This window comes from Sinohyriopsis cumingii, chromosome 4 (assembly GCF_028554795.1).
Source record: "Sinohyriopsis cumingii isolate HCF-2022 chromosome 4, ASM2855479v2, whole genome shotgun sequence".
Classification (NCBI taxonomy): Eukaryota; Metazoa; Mollusca; class Bivalvia; order Unionida; family Unionidae; genus Sinohyriopsis; species Sinohyriopsis cumingii.
In genome coordinates, this window is record NC_142964.1 from 108,058,474 (window position 1) to 108,074,287 (window position 15,814).

Here is a 15,814-nt window from a genome sequence, read left to right on the forward strand (position 1 = left end):
CAACATATGATCATGTACCTAACGACACCTGTTGTGTTGAGGTTGTACAAGTTCATTGTGTAATAACATCATTATATTTCACCTAGCTTACTCGAAAAGTTAATGATGAACCGAAAATTAGCCTATAATATAGTGTCAGCATTTTTAAAAAGAAAAATGTCGGTTTCATAAACAGTGTTATGATACCGGGTAATTGTGGTTAGGCGTGGTTATCTTGACTGGGTCGATTCGCCCCGCGTGGTTATCTCTGTTTTGGTGATTAGTCATGCGTGGATGCCTCCCTTTTATTTTTATTGCAGTTGTATGAAAATTTCGATTGCAGCATAAAAAGTGTGATCAGTTATGGTTTAAATTTTAAACATCATCAGTGACGATAGAGGCCAGATATTTTGTGCTGTCAGATAAATCGCTTGAGTGAATTTCTCTCAGAATCACGCATACTCACTCGAATGTTGGTCCCTTTCATTCAGAGCTACACAAATATATTCAGATAAGAAAAGAAAGGAATTATTTGGTCAAAAAACCTTTAGAAAAATAAATTGATCAAAGCTAGGGTACTTTATGCAATGTCGTTGTTGTCATCGTCATTGTTTCTGTCATAGTTATCATCATTTGTTATATCCCACTCATTATCATCATCGAACTATTCTTCTTTATCACATCATCCTAGTCGTCATCAAAGTATTCGTCTGTGGCGGCATTATCATCAAAATCTTTGTCTTCTTTAACCGTTCCATCGGCGCAAAAAGTCGGGACGACTGTCAAATCAAGGCTATTCGCTTCGTTTCTCCATGTTATCTCCATACTTCATTGGATCATAGTTTCCAATACGCTATTAAGCTAGCTGTGGTGTCCGAAGATGAACGATCGGTTGTATTTTGGTTTGTTGCTCGTTTGCAACCGATTGTGTATTTCCCCAGAATTTATTGAAATTAGACTTGTTAGGTTCGAGTAGTGTTTACTTTAAAATATTTAACAAAATAATAAATCGCTGGTATCTTAACAGTCGATAACTTTTATTTCTGCTGAGCGATAGGGGGAGACCAGGCTGGTTGTAACAAATTCCTGTCACTCTCGTCTCTAGTCAGATAATAAGGCACAAGTTTAGAAATTAGCTACAACGTCGAGTGTCACTGTAACACAGGCTAGGGTTGAGGATAATATAACAGCATCAATATACATCTATCTGTACGTTAGATTCATACTAGATTTGCAAACTCGGAGCTTATTATTTGTTTGAAAACGTCTCTTCTTTCGATTCTTTAGTTTCCTATACCTTTCCAATGAGAATTCAAATTTAGTTTGAAACAGCAATCTTTCTCCCTATCTTTATTATTTCTTTCTTTCAACAAATAAAAGTTGTCAGCATGAAAATAGTTTCATTAAATGAAGAAAATTCAAGCAATTATGAACAGTGAACAGTATATATGGTCAAAATTAAAATCACATATAATAGAAAATGAACGATCGGGGTAGAAAAACTATGCAAAATAAAGTAAACTTAAAACTGTAGATGAAAGACAAATAAATAATAATGCGATTAATATCCTCAGTCATTTAGATTTTCAGGTGTAAAGAGATCCAATACAGCAATCTGAGTCATCAGTCACAATTTTTAGACACATATACTGCCTTACCAGGGGCAGCAAAATCTTCATGTGCCCATATTTTGCAACCACACACTGGATCCACTTTTCGCCTGAATAGCTTGACAAAGGCTTTATGCTATTAGGACAGAATTTTCTAGTAAAAGTAATAAGATTGAAATTTTCTCTAAATTGTATTAAAAGTAATTTTTCATTAAATTATATTGAAAGTAATTTTCTATTATAATATAATGAGATTAAATTCATTTATTTCGGTATTACAATTATATACTATTTAATAAAGATTGCGCCCTTATGAGCAAAAAGGCAAAACTCTCATGCACTATACATTTCGCTTGTATCGTAAGTCAGCAAAAAAATACACTCAGTAAGTTGTGTAGGTAGGTGAACTTACGAATTCCAAAAATTCCCTCTGATTGGGTAAAACAGCTGATGTGGCAGAATTGTCTGTCTAATGATGTACATAGACCCAGACAGTAGTCTGTAAGAAACTATGAAGCCTCACTTTGAGATTCTGGCTGAACTCAAGAACTAGATGTATGACCATATTTAGCTGCGCCCTAAGAAACTGGATATAAAAAAGCGAGGAGATCTGTTTGACGAATTAGTTCGTTCTTCGGAATCTCAAAGGGGCTTGTATCGTTACAGGTAAGATACCGTCTGTGTATAATTTTTATATAGTATAGGGATTTTTTTAGGTTAAGATGTTAATTTAACATCTGTACATTGCAACATTGGATTATTTTATTATTTCTTTACTATTCTTTAATATAATGTATTGGAAAGTTTAATTGTTTGAAGAACTTGTATTTACTTGTAGTTATATTATTGATTATATTATTTAAAAAAATATTTTGACATTTTAGATTAAATTCAGTACAATATATTTATATTAAATGATTGCGGTATTAGTTTGAAATATTGAATGTTTTATTCTATAGCTATCGTGAATTTATTCAATATTTAATTATCTGCATTAGATTCTAAAAGGCAGAAATTATACAACTGTGTGATGTTGGTAAGTGAAGGAATGTCGTATTTTTATATGTATCTCTTATATCCGCTATTTAAGTTTATGTAGATTGATATTGGAATGTAATTTTATATGTTGATTATTTCAAAAAAAACAGTCCGTTCGTCGGAATCTCAAAGAGGCGTGTATCGTTACAGAATCCCGTACTTTCGCATCGCAATTTCCCCCAAGATGTAGCCATATCTACGCCGTCATAAGTGACACCTCTTTTCAGAGAGCTTGAACTTCTTCTTCTCTCTCTTTCCTTCAGGTCATGGAAAACTGTATTGCTAAGAGTTTATGAGAAAACTATTTTCATAAAAGTTGGTGAAGACTTATCATAACAATATTTTCATAAAAATGCAAACGACACAAAGGGATTCTTCATCTTCTAATGTCCCACCATCGTCTACTCTTTTCTTTGTCTGTAGATTTTTTGTGTGGAGTTTTTGAGTTTGTTTGAAGAAGTTCCTTTCTTGCCAAAGGTTTCCCTTCATGTTCTCTTTTTTCTCCACTTCATATTTTTTATTCTTCCTCAATTACTATTTTCTCAGGCATTATCAGTTATTAATGTTTTTCGATGAAGTGAATACTTGTTTCTGTTCTTGGTGCTCGTATAACATAGTATCGAAATTCATAATTAACGGATGTTCTCGTTGATGCACAATACGAATTTAGAATATAATTCAGTTATCGTCGACTGTGCTCCATCGAAACAAGCACAGTTTTGTTTTGGCACCTCTGGCGAACGAAACCGGCCAGAAAATACCCGGACCAGAGACATATATAACAGGCACATGTGTGCTATATATGTGTCGACCATAATGATAGGAAAGGTCAATTGTCACTATTTCAACTCAGAAATGAAACACAGGGAAGCCTCTCTGACAGTGAATTCAAACCATTTGTTATTAGAAAAACAAATAATCCCCGTGCGATGGGAACTGACACTTGCAATCAAGTGTCTGACTTATCAACAGCAGAATCATATTGTTATTGTTACTCATTGTATCTTTCTGAACCTATTTCTGACATCATGAGTGTTCGGATAAGAGTGATTTAATTTTAATTTAATTTAATTTAGGTATATCGGAATGGAAATCAGTTTAATTTACATACAGGGAGATGATAATTAGTTTCTGATAATTTAACTAGTGCTTCAAGTAAGAACCTAGGTCAGGCTGTGTCTATAAAGATGAATTTCTTCTGATCACAAGATCACCTTCATGTCGAGTAAGAACGTGTTCCTTTTTCTCTTATTACAGTGACACTTCCCCGCGGTACTATTCTGCACAAAGTATACCCGTTTATAAAGGGTATCATATAGGAGTTTCTTTTCATATTTCCATTATTACAGGCGGAGTGTATCATGTTGTGACTTCTGTCCACCCGTCTGTCAGTTTTTTCTTATTGTGTGTGTGTGTGTGTGTGTGTGTGTGTGTCCCGCCCATTGACTTCTAGACGTTGAACCTTGAATTAAAGCTATGGCTCTCTATGTACATAGATTGAGTACCATCACCAAAGTTTGTATAAGGCTTGCACTTCGATTAAGAAGGATACGTATACAATTTGGAATCATAAGTCCAAATGTGATGGTCAAAGTTACTCGACAAAGAAAACGTTTGCACCATAACTTTAGTCCCTCACCAGACATTGTGGATGTTTTTACAGATAGACGCCTATCGATTTTGGGATCAATAGGTCAAAAGCCAAATGAGAAACAAATGGTTTCTGCAGGATAAACTTTGTTTTAGACCCCGCACCTTGGACAACGTTTTGGGATGGCCTACAACTAAAAGAGACAAATAAAGCAAAACACACTAATTGATTTAGGGGTAAAAAGGTCACTGTAAATAAAAGTTTTAAAAAAGTTTCTGCACAGTGTGTTTAGTTCTAGACCTAAATGTTACAAGTTCTGTCGAGGGCCCAATTCTGTGAGTCAAGGTGGTCATTCTGGTGCTTGGACAATTTGGTAGAAACCACTGACCTTTGGCGGAGTAACACAAACCAGATTGTGTTCCATTGCTGGGTTTCAAATCCAGGATCAGAGAAGTTACAAAATAATCTAGTTCCCCATTCCACTCAGCTCAGTTTTTAACAAGTAGATTGTCTTTCTATCAGAGAGACTGCGTCTGTAATCGCCATAACAAGAAATTTAAAGTTGAGACTCGGAAGCAAAAATAAGTCAATTAAATTTGCTTTTCTTTTGCGTATTACGAATGCGTAGCAACATTTACCTGTTTTACGAATGCATAGCAACGGCGTTACTTATTTACTTCAACATCCCATAAAACAAAATCATGTGTTCAATGACTCTGCTACCATTCTTCTTATTTTATCTTTTTTTTTTTTTGTTGTTGTCGGGTGCAAATAAGGTCAGAGTTTTCGCACGTTTATTCTTTCTAATCGACCACACAACGCCTTTAGAAAACTTGATAGGTTAATAACCGGGCGACATTAATCCGTGCCGCTGTCTGAAATAACATTGTGGTTCAAAAATCGGGTTTCTCATATTACACCATCTAGTGAATTTTTTTTATACAACTGTTGTGTTATGACTGTTAAAAATGTATATGACTATTTTGGGTCAACAGCCATTAGCTTATTGTACAATTTGCTTTGGTCAGGGAAATGCACATAACTCTTAGAAGTAATATTTCTATAAAAAAAAAAAACTATTTAGTTAGCATGGTGACATGGCCAGAAAGAATGAATGAAGCCTATTCTAATCATAGACCTAATCTAAAATATAAATGTTCGCCTTGACGCACAGATTCAGGGTATAACTACATTATGCCTTAACAACCAAAACATATAAAACAGGCTTTAAATACAATTAGTCAGAGTCAATACAAAATTATAAATAGGCGTTAAAACCAAGCAGTCAGAGTCAATACAAGTTTAGTATGTAAAATTTATTTCATGCATCAAAAAACAACCCGATTGCCGCAGTAGTTCAGGTGTCAGTGTCTCATGCTCGATAACTGCCCATAATCGGACCAGCCTCGATCGGCTAATTCCGGCGTGTCCTTGGGCAAGGCACTTTACTCCAGTTGTCTAGGCATACTAACCTACTTGTGTAGCTGCGACGTAAAACACCAAACCAAACCAAACTAGTTTATATAAAATCTGGCAAAAATAAAATAAGTAAAAAATATACCTTAGATGTCAAATTTTTCATACCTTATTATGATGGACGTACGATTATAGATGGCAAATAAGCAGATACATTTTCTTGCAGTTGAGCTCTCTTTTCCCATTTTTTTCCCCATTCTCCTCTGTCTCGCCAATCCCATCCATCATTCATCTGCCATTTCATCTCAACAGGACCAAAGGCGAAGTTCACTTGATTTAATGACAATACCCCACCCACCCACATTTCCATACAATGTATTACTGATCAAATTAAAACATCAACTCTTGTGTTTAATTTCCCATCAAAGAAGAGTGTGGAAATACAGTCTAAGGTGACAGTTTAGCTAAAGTCACCTCCTAGCATGGATCCTATGGGTATTCAGAATCTCCAGCATATGGGCACTGTCGAAAAGCGGACGAGAGAAGACAGCTTTCCATTTTCATAGCAACATATATGCAATCCTTCCTTGATTAGAATAATTAGTTTAGGACTCTTTGTTTGGATAGTTGATAGTGCATATTGTAATCGTTGATCTACACAGTTTGAGCTTTGAATTGCTTAAATTCAACACATTGAGGTTGTTGTTGTTGTAGGGTTTAACGCCATTTTTCAGCACAAGATAGGCTATACATGGCGGCCAGTATTAATGATAGAGGAAGAATCCGGGAAAACCCCGGAAAGAACCACCGACCCACGAGAAGTTACTGGCAAGCTTTCTCACATACCTACATTGGCCGAACCCGCGGTGAGATTGGCAGTGATCCATAACGGTGAGCGCTTTAGACCACTCGGGGCCCCACAATGGTAGGTAATAGTGACTTTCTATTTTAGTGCTCCAGTGAGTGTGTTAATATTTTATATTTAGTTTAGTTTATTTGACAATGTTGTGTATACACTCGTGAAACTTACTGGGTATACTTATCTCGGGGTGGGGTACTATTTGTTAGGGTGAAAATAAGTCGCTGATTCATGGTTCATTTTGGCGCATTTAGCTCGCTTAATCTGATACCAGTGTATATACAGTCTTGAAACTTAATGGTGTATTGGTCGCAGAATGTTATTGCTCAACCTCATAGAAGTAGGTCATAGTTATCAACTTTTCACTCGTCAGTAGTTGCTACATTTAGGTTAGTATGGACTCGTGTGTACAAGTCACTAAATTTCATGGGTGTATTTACATTAGGAATATTGATCCCCTCAGTTTCTTATTGTTAAGGTCATAGTGATCTACTTCTCTTGCTCTAGCTACAATGATTTGGGAATATACTATGGCAAAGCATGTGAGATGAGATATACTGCAGTATTCTAGTTTCTTTTTTGTTTTATTAAGAACATTATGGAGAATAATTACCTCATTCTAATTTATTTGTTCAAGATAAAAGTCTCAAAGGTTGCAGTTTTTAATTGTCTGTAGAATTTTAACGATCATCTGAGATTACTAATGTGATCGGTGAAATAACATTTTTTTTTTTTTTTTTTTTTTACAAGCAAAGAATTTAATTTGTCAAAAGAACTGAATCTTCATATATTTTATTCAACACAGTTATACAATCTGTCCATTGCCAAAGAATAAATCAGACATGTTTCCCCACCAGTGTAGTAATTGAATTAACTTAAGGAACAAACAATTAGTGATATAATCAGGGGTAGGTTTAGCTGCTGGCCGGTCAATACAGACAATCACAGTCGAGTTATATTTTCCAACATTGTTTTTAAAAAAATAAACTATATTATGTCATGACATTCCTATGAAAGTATTTTTCGATGCCAAACATGTTTTCAGAAAACTGCAGTTTCGCATAATTATGAAATTATTTTTATTTGTTATGAGGGTCAGTTCATTCCCACGTATGTTGATACTACTGGCCAATGAAAAAAAACTACTGCTGACTGCAGGTGTCTGTAACTTCTTAATACTTTGCTCATTAAGCATATATATACTTTATTTGTAATTAAACCATTTATTCTAATCATAGATAGAAACACAAACATACCAGTGTGCGACTTAATTTTCTAATGCATATACATGTACATTAATATGTATAATACACTGCAACATGTTTATAACAAACATAGAATGAATAAAACGCAATCCTGAATAAAGTAAAACTTCAGGCTCAGATCGATGCATTTTATAAATGTTCCTAATGAAATTCTAATTACAGCAAACTTGTTTATCCTATACCGTGGACATTAGAATTAGGTTAAACTGTTCAATAGCTTTAGCTATTTTGACTTGAAATGAGCAGTAGCTATAGCTATTTTGACTTTAAATGAGTTACTAAATAATGTTGAGATATGTTCCTGTAAGATAAGATATTTAGATTTAAAAGAAGATATTTAGTTCTTAAACAAGACATATATCTGGAAAATGTGATATTTGGCTGTAAATAACTATATTTAGCCTGTAAAACAAGACATTTATCTGTATTCTGTAAATAAAATATTTATCTGTAAAACAAGATATGTATATGATAAACAAGATATTTAAATATAAAACAGGATATTTAGCTAACAAGATATGTAGCTGTTAAACAATATATATATATATATATATATATATATATATATATATATATATATATATATATATATATATATATATTCAAAAGACTGAATGATGAAGATAAAGTGTATGTTTTCATAAATGTATACTTTCAATTTTAAGTTGGTTTGTCACAGAAGACATCTACATATAAAGACCACTTGTGTATAAAGGTCTAGTTATTGAAACGCTTTAGTGGTATGTGTATTCAGTAAGTTAATAGTATTTACCTGGATATAAAAACCACATATTCTTAATGACCACTTTTTCATTTGGTTTTCTGGGGGATTGTTATACCCAGGTTTGATTGTGTAAATATCCTGATAATTAATTACATGGATTATTTATGCATGGTAAACATATGACTGTTTAAATAAAGTGAGTGCAAAGCCAAATGGTGATACGTGTAAGGATTTTTACTGCACAATGATAGTAGATTCTTTTCCATAGAAAAAATGTATACATTATTTTTCAGTATTTGATTTCCATTAAAGCTGCATTTTGGCAGTAAGTTTTTATTATTCACTTCATTAGTAACAAGGTATCAGACAACATGGTGTATTAGACAAAATTGCATATCAGACAACTGTGTGTATTGGACAACATTGTATATCAAACAATATTGTGTTTTAAACAACACTGTGTATTGGATAACACTACATCTGATACAGCCAGATTTGAATGGTATACAAATATGAATGCTTGTTACACTTTCTGTAATTTTTATTTTGATATCAACAGAAATAAATTATGCACTTGTGGTCATTTTGCATGGATTACATGAATGAGATACAGATTTTCAAGATACTGAAGAAATAACAATACTTAGATTACATACATGATACATCCTTCAGGACAAGAATACCAAATGTAAGAGATTTTCACATGGTTACTTTGTATGCAGGTGTCAATATGTACACCACACAATTACCTTGTATGCAGGTGTCACTATGCACACCACATGGTTACCTTGTTAGAGCTATCATTATGTACACCACATGGTTACCTTGTATGCAGGTGTCGCTATGCACACCACATGGTTACCTTGTAAGAGCTGTCATTATGTACACCACATGGTTACCTTGTTAGAGCTGTCATTATATACACCACATGGTTACCTTTTATGCAGGTGTCACTATGCACATCACATGGTTACCTTATATGTAGATGTCACCCTGTACATAACATGGTTACCTTACATGGAAGTGTCTTCATGTACATCACATGGTTACCTTGTATGGTGGTGTCTCTATGTACAATCACATGATTACCTTATATGGAGGTGTCTCTATGTACATCACATGGTTACCTTATATGTAGATGTCATTCTGTATATCACATGGTTACCTTATATGGAGGTGTCTCTATGTACATCACATGGTTACCTTATATAGTGGTGTCATTATGTACACCACATGGTTACCTTGTATGGAGGTGGCACAAAGATACACCACATGGTTACCTGGTATAGAAGTGGCACAATGGCACATCACTTGGTTATCTTGTAGGCTAACTGTCAAAAAAATAAATCAAAATATCAAATAGATGTTATTAGCTGCACAATATCTTGTAGAAAAACCCATATAATCAAATTCTTTACATCTAATTGATTTAAGTAATTTTGCATAATTTATTTTACTTTTTCACATTTATTTCCCCACCCCAACCAATCGCAATGGGCATTACATATTGCTTGGGTCGACACCTAGTACAATCAATAACGGACTGAAATCAACTCTTCGTTAACATGAGTGTGTGTTGGGCCCATTCCCACTCATGAAAGCCCTTCATTCAGGTCGTTAGAGACATGTAGTCCTATGACCTGATGTCTAAATTAGCAGTGCTTCTTGAGCACATAAACGCCTGGGGGATGTGGCACTAATTCCTTCCCCAAGGAACATTTAGCATCCTGCTGCGCTGGAATAAACCTGTTGCACATGCCTTTTTAGGTGCACGCGACATAAATCCAAGTAATCAATCAAAAAACCCACGCCAACCCTTCTCTCTGAATATCAAGAATTGTTATGATTATCACCATTTGGAGTTTAGTAACTGTACGAACACTGCAAATTTTTGTAAAAAGAGTTTACAAGCAAAATGATTTTGAGAATTCAGTTTAGACTTATCTACGAATGATATTAAAACATTTAATGACCTTTGTTAAACTGCATAAAGAAAATATGTCTGTCCTTTAATGTGCACGTGCTGAAATCTGTTGATATCTCTATTTATATTTACAGCAAGTGGGGCTCTTAACCCTTGACAGCAATACAGACTTCCGAGTCCGAGAAGGAGATGCAAAGAATGGTTACAAGTTTGATATTTACACAACAAACAGAAGAAACAGATTCAAGGTAACTTAGTATAAAAAATCAATATTAGTCATATAATCATCTCAGCATTAGTAATGTTTCATGTCCATATGTAGTGGCCCAATATTGTTTCCTGAAAGCCTTATAAATTCACAGAATTCTGATTTTTGTTGTGAAATATTTAAGTTATAAATTTCAGTACTATAAACCATTGTTAATTTGGTCTCCTTTTATGAGAATGTCTTAGAATCTGAATGTAACTATTAGAAACGTTATTTGCTCAATGATTTTTGGAGCCACTAATTACAGTATTTCTCCCATGAAGAGATCAGGGGACTTGCCTTAAACATTCAAAAGTGAATGCTGGGTTCTCAATTAGAAACAACATCCTGAAATATATATGTGACAATGTTGGTTAAAAGTGGTAATGGACTTTTCATGAAGCATAGACTGCATGATGGACTTTTCTTGAAGCATAGACCGTATGATGGACTTTTTATGACACATAGACCGTATGATGGACTTTTCATGAAGCATAGACCGTATGATGGACTTTTCATGAAGCATAGACCGTATGATGGACTTTTCATAAAGCATAGACCGTATGATGAAGCATAGACTTATTATCAGAGAGCGATGGTAATTTTAATTTGTCATTGATGTAAATGAAGGGGATCAGAATTGTTGGGATTAGAGAAGCTGTATTCATTGTAGTTGCCAAATGATTTTGAAAATGATTTTTATAACTTTTGATCAGTTTTAATTATTTTAATAGTGTTACAGCTGGCGTGCAGGTTTTTTTTTTTTACCATTGATTAACAGTCCCATTACTTTGTACTCAGCCAAATTTTAGAAGAATGTGAGGAAAAAGCAATCTTTGGCCAACTTGGTTCCACTTGTTTTAGATGAGTTAAATGAGAACAGATGGGAAAATTCAACAGACAAATTTCAATTTTGGTTTCCATTCCTCCTCAGTGATGAAGTCATTAAAGTCTCTTTCTTTTTTCAATTCCAGAGCAGGATGTTTCATGAGAGAGAAATATGGCGTGCATACATTGTTGGACTGGTCAAGGTAAGCTGTACGAACCATGACTAAAACCTGTTGTTTTTCAAAAATTGCTCTAGTGCTTTCCTGACAGAATTTTGTTTGAAAATATTGACATTTCATTAGGCTACTCTACTCCCATCCTGCCTGCACACACAATTTTTTGTTGTTATTAATGTCAAAATGATTTATTACATGCCATATAATTTGGATAGAAATCTATATAACAAACATAAAGTTATTAACGCAGGTTTTTTTTGTAACTAATAGTCAATAAAGATACTTTTTTGATGACACACTCAAGGATTTGAAGAAAGTAACAATTTAAAATGACATGGCAAACATGATATGGAAATATTAGCATGAATTTGTAACATTATTATATTTGATATTTTTGTCAAAGGATGCTAACTATCCAACAAAAGGTATTGTAATGTTTCAAACAGACAGTGACGTATGCTCTTTGTTTATCAGTGAAATTTAAATGTGTCATTCAAAGGAGTTGTTGGAATTCTATCTGTTGTCTGCTGCTCAGGGTCTGTGTTGTTTGTTCCACTGTTTATGTGTAACAAAATGCACAGATCTACCATGAAATATGCAGTTGGCTTTGACTTATTAGTGAATATATACACTATTTGAACTAACCTGTCTACCTGTAATTTAAAATGATTTGATGAAAATACACACAAAATTCACTATCAACATGATTTTTTTTCTCCATTAGCTTTGCATTATTGGAAGAGTTAAATATTTCTATATACTGTATTGAAACATATGGCACAACATAAGACAAAGTTTGTGGAACCACTCGAGTGAAGTTTTCTCGTTGTAACTTATTTGCATACAGTTCTGTATTTTCCCAGAATGAATAAAATAAAAATAGTTTGTTTCAGATGGTTTTTCCTTCTTCCTAAATTAAGATAAATAGTTAATTAAGATGAGACATTGTTTAATTTTGAATATTCCCTTGGTGCATGATTAATAATTCCAGAATGTTACATCATAGTGTTACAGTTGGCGAAACATGCAGGCTTAACATTTGTTGTGAAAGATAAATCTTTTTCTTCATGTGCTGTATTGGGGGATGAAATGTATTCATGTTGGGATCAGTCCTGGAGAAAAGGAAATTAGTATAGAATAAATATATTCCTTCATTTGTATGGGACATTAGGAACTTATTTTATTGCAGCAATATTACAGTACACTCATATTTTCCCTTGTCATGTCAAAACCTTCAGGTATTACCACTATATGCATGCATGAAATATCACCTTTTGTTCTTGGACAGAAATACACATGAACATTTTCAGACATATGTCACTTTAAAAATGTAAATTTTGTTTCTTTGTTCCTTGACAAATATGAGTACGATATTATACATTATGATAAATTACACTGATAAATCATCAAAATATGTTTCAAACTTAGTCTTGTTTAAACATGCCTCTGCCTGAAATTATCCTTAATCAAGGATTTTTATTAATTATATTCAACAAAAAATTTATTTTAAAAAAATATTTACTTGATGTCATTTAGAGTTCAAGAACATTGGACTGACATATTTTCTTTGTTCAATAGAACCGGAACTGAGATGATGCATTGTTAGCAATGTATCAAGTAAATGACACAGTGATGTAGAGTTACATTCAGTGATAAAAACAAATGGTGATTAATTATTTTAGAAGTTTCATTTTCTTTGAAATTTCTTCAAGGAATCACAGGTATATTGCTTTTTCTATAACTTGCATTCTTTGATGTCTTATTGTATTTCTTCAATGACACTCCTACCACCAACTTTTACAAAAATAACTGCAACTTTCATACAAGAAAGCCTTGTCTAATGTAAATACCACCCCCAACATTTTCATGGCACTTACAAGGCAGGTCCATTGACCTTGTCATGGGAGAAACACTATGATACAATATCAGGAACAATTCATAGTCATACCAGGAGTTGACATGTCAGAGACAGCATACATTCTTAATGGCTGTGCTTATAAACTATAAACAGTTTTCCATTTAAAAATATTTTTTTCTCATTAAAATTTTGAAAGGTTTAGGTACCAAAGTATAATTACTGTACACTTGAAAATATTGTTAATAAACAGTAATCAAATAGCAGTCTGAAGAAAGTGATACTGCAGGTAATTACCACTATAAGATACCACAGGTAATTACCACCACATGATACTGTTGGTAGTTACCACTATATGATACCACATGTAATTACCACTATATGATACTGCAGGTAGTGTAGTTACTGCTATATGATATCACATGTAATTACCACTATATGATACTGCAGGTAGTTACCACTACATGATACTGCTGGTAGTTACCACTATATGATATTGCAGATAGTTACCAGTATATGATATTGCAGGTAATTACCACTATAAGATACCACAGGTAATTACCACTATGTGATACTGTATGTAGTTACTACTATATGATACTGCAGGTAGTTACCACTGTATGATACCACTAGGTAATTAGTACTATATGATACAAACCAGCTACAAACCGGGTACCACATTTGCACACTATAAGTCAAGTCAAATTGCAAATAACAAAGATCCTGATCTGTCATAGCATAATGTGCCTGCTTATCAGGGTCTATGTTGTTTGTTCTACTGATTACTCCTAACAAACTACACAGACCCAGATCAGTCCTTCATGTTTATATCTTTGTGTTCTAAATGACCTTGAAAATTTTGACCCAAAAGAGGCTTTATCACAAAACTAACCTTTTGAAATTCATGATAATTTTAACCTGTTTACCTCTCTATGGGGTCTCCCACCACTCTCCAATGATGATAATAAGACAAAAGGTTAAATTCAACTGATTCTGTACCAGTTTTTATAGATCTACCTTTTGATTGACCCCATGAACCCATTGCAGGGTACATTACCTGGTGATCTTGACCTGGCAGAAGCTCAGATACAAATGATTCAGTCAGATATAGACTACCACAAGATGGGCCACAGAGAATCAAATATATCGATGACAGACTCTGGATTTGGAATGGATGAGGGTTCTGGTAGATTCTCCATGTTTTATACTGGTAGCATTGGTTCTGGTGGAAGCTCAACTATAAGTGGAGGACCTACCATGGTAAGATTTCTTAATTTTAAAAATTTAAAAAAACTTGACCCTCATCACAAGATAATGAAAATGATGTACTGGATGTGCTGTACCTAATTTCATTATGTAATGAAAATGATGTACTGGATGTGCTGTACCTAGTTTCATTATATAATGAAAATGATGTACTGGATGTGCTGTACCAAGTTTCATTATGCAATGAAAATGATGTACTGGATGTGATGTACCTATTTTCATTATGTAATGAAAATGATGTACTGGATCTGCTGTACCAAGTTTCATTATGCAATGAAAATGATGTACTGGATGTGCTGTACCAAGTTTCATTATGTAATGAAAATGATGTCCTGGATGTGCTGTACCTAGTGCAATGAAAATGATGTACTGGATGTGATGTACCAAGTTTCATTATGTAATGAAAATGATGTCCTGGATGTGCTGTACCTAGTTTCATTATATAATGAAAATGATGTACTGGATGTGCTGTACCAAGTTTCATTATGCAATGAAAATGATGTACTGGATGTGATGTACCTATTTTCATTATGTTATGAAAATGATGTACTGGATGTGCTGTACCTAGTTTCATTATGTAATGAAAATGATGTACTGGATGTGATGTACCAAGTTTCATTATGTAATGAAAATGATGTACTGGATGTGATGTACCAAGTTTCATTATGTAATGAAAATGATGTCCTGGATGTGCTGTACCTAGTTTCATTATATAATGAAAATGATGTACTGGATGTGCTGTACCTAGTTTCATTATGTAATGAAAATGATGTACTGGATGTGCTGTACCAAGTTTCATTATGTAATGAAAATGATGTACTGGATGTGATGTACCTAGTTGCATTATGTAATGAAAATGATGTACTGGATGTGATGTACCTAGTTTCATTATATAATGAAAATGATGTACTGGATGTGCTGTACCTAGTTTCATTATGTAATGAAAATGATGTACTGGATGTGCTGTACCAAGTTTCATTATGTAATGAAAATGATGTACTGGATGTGATGTACCTAGTTGCATTATGTAATGAAA

The 15,814-nt window shown here is 33.7% G+C and overlaps 1 protein-coding gene across 1 annotated transcript in view; it reads left to right on the forward strand.

The window, feature by feature from the left end:
• The window catches only part of LOC149801848 (uncharacterized), a 31,332-nt gene extending 16,473 nt beyond the window's left edge, over positions 1-14,859 (forward strand). The window contains exons 3-5 of the mRNA XM_089956855.1: positions 10,541-10,654; positions 11,628-11,684; positions 14,560-14,859. Of these exons, the coding sequence (XP_089812981.1) occupies positions 10,541-10,654; positions 11,628-11,684; positions 14,560-14,859 (471 nt within the window). The remainder of the gene's footprint in view (positions 1-10,540; positions 10,655-11,627; positions 11,685-14,559) is intronic.
• The last annotated feature ends 955 nt before the right edge of the window (positions 14,860-15,814 follow it).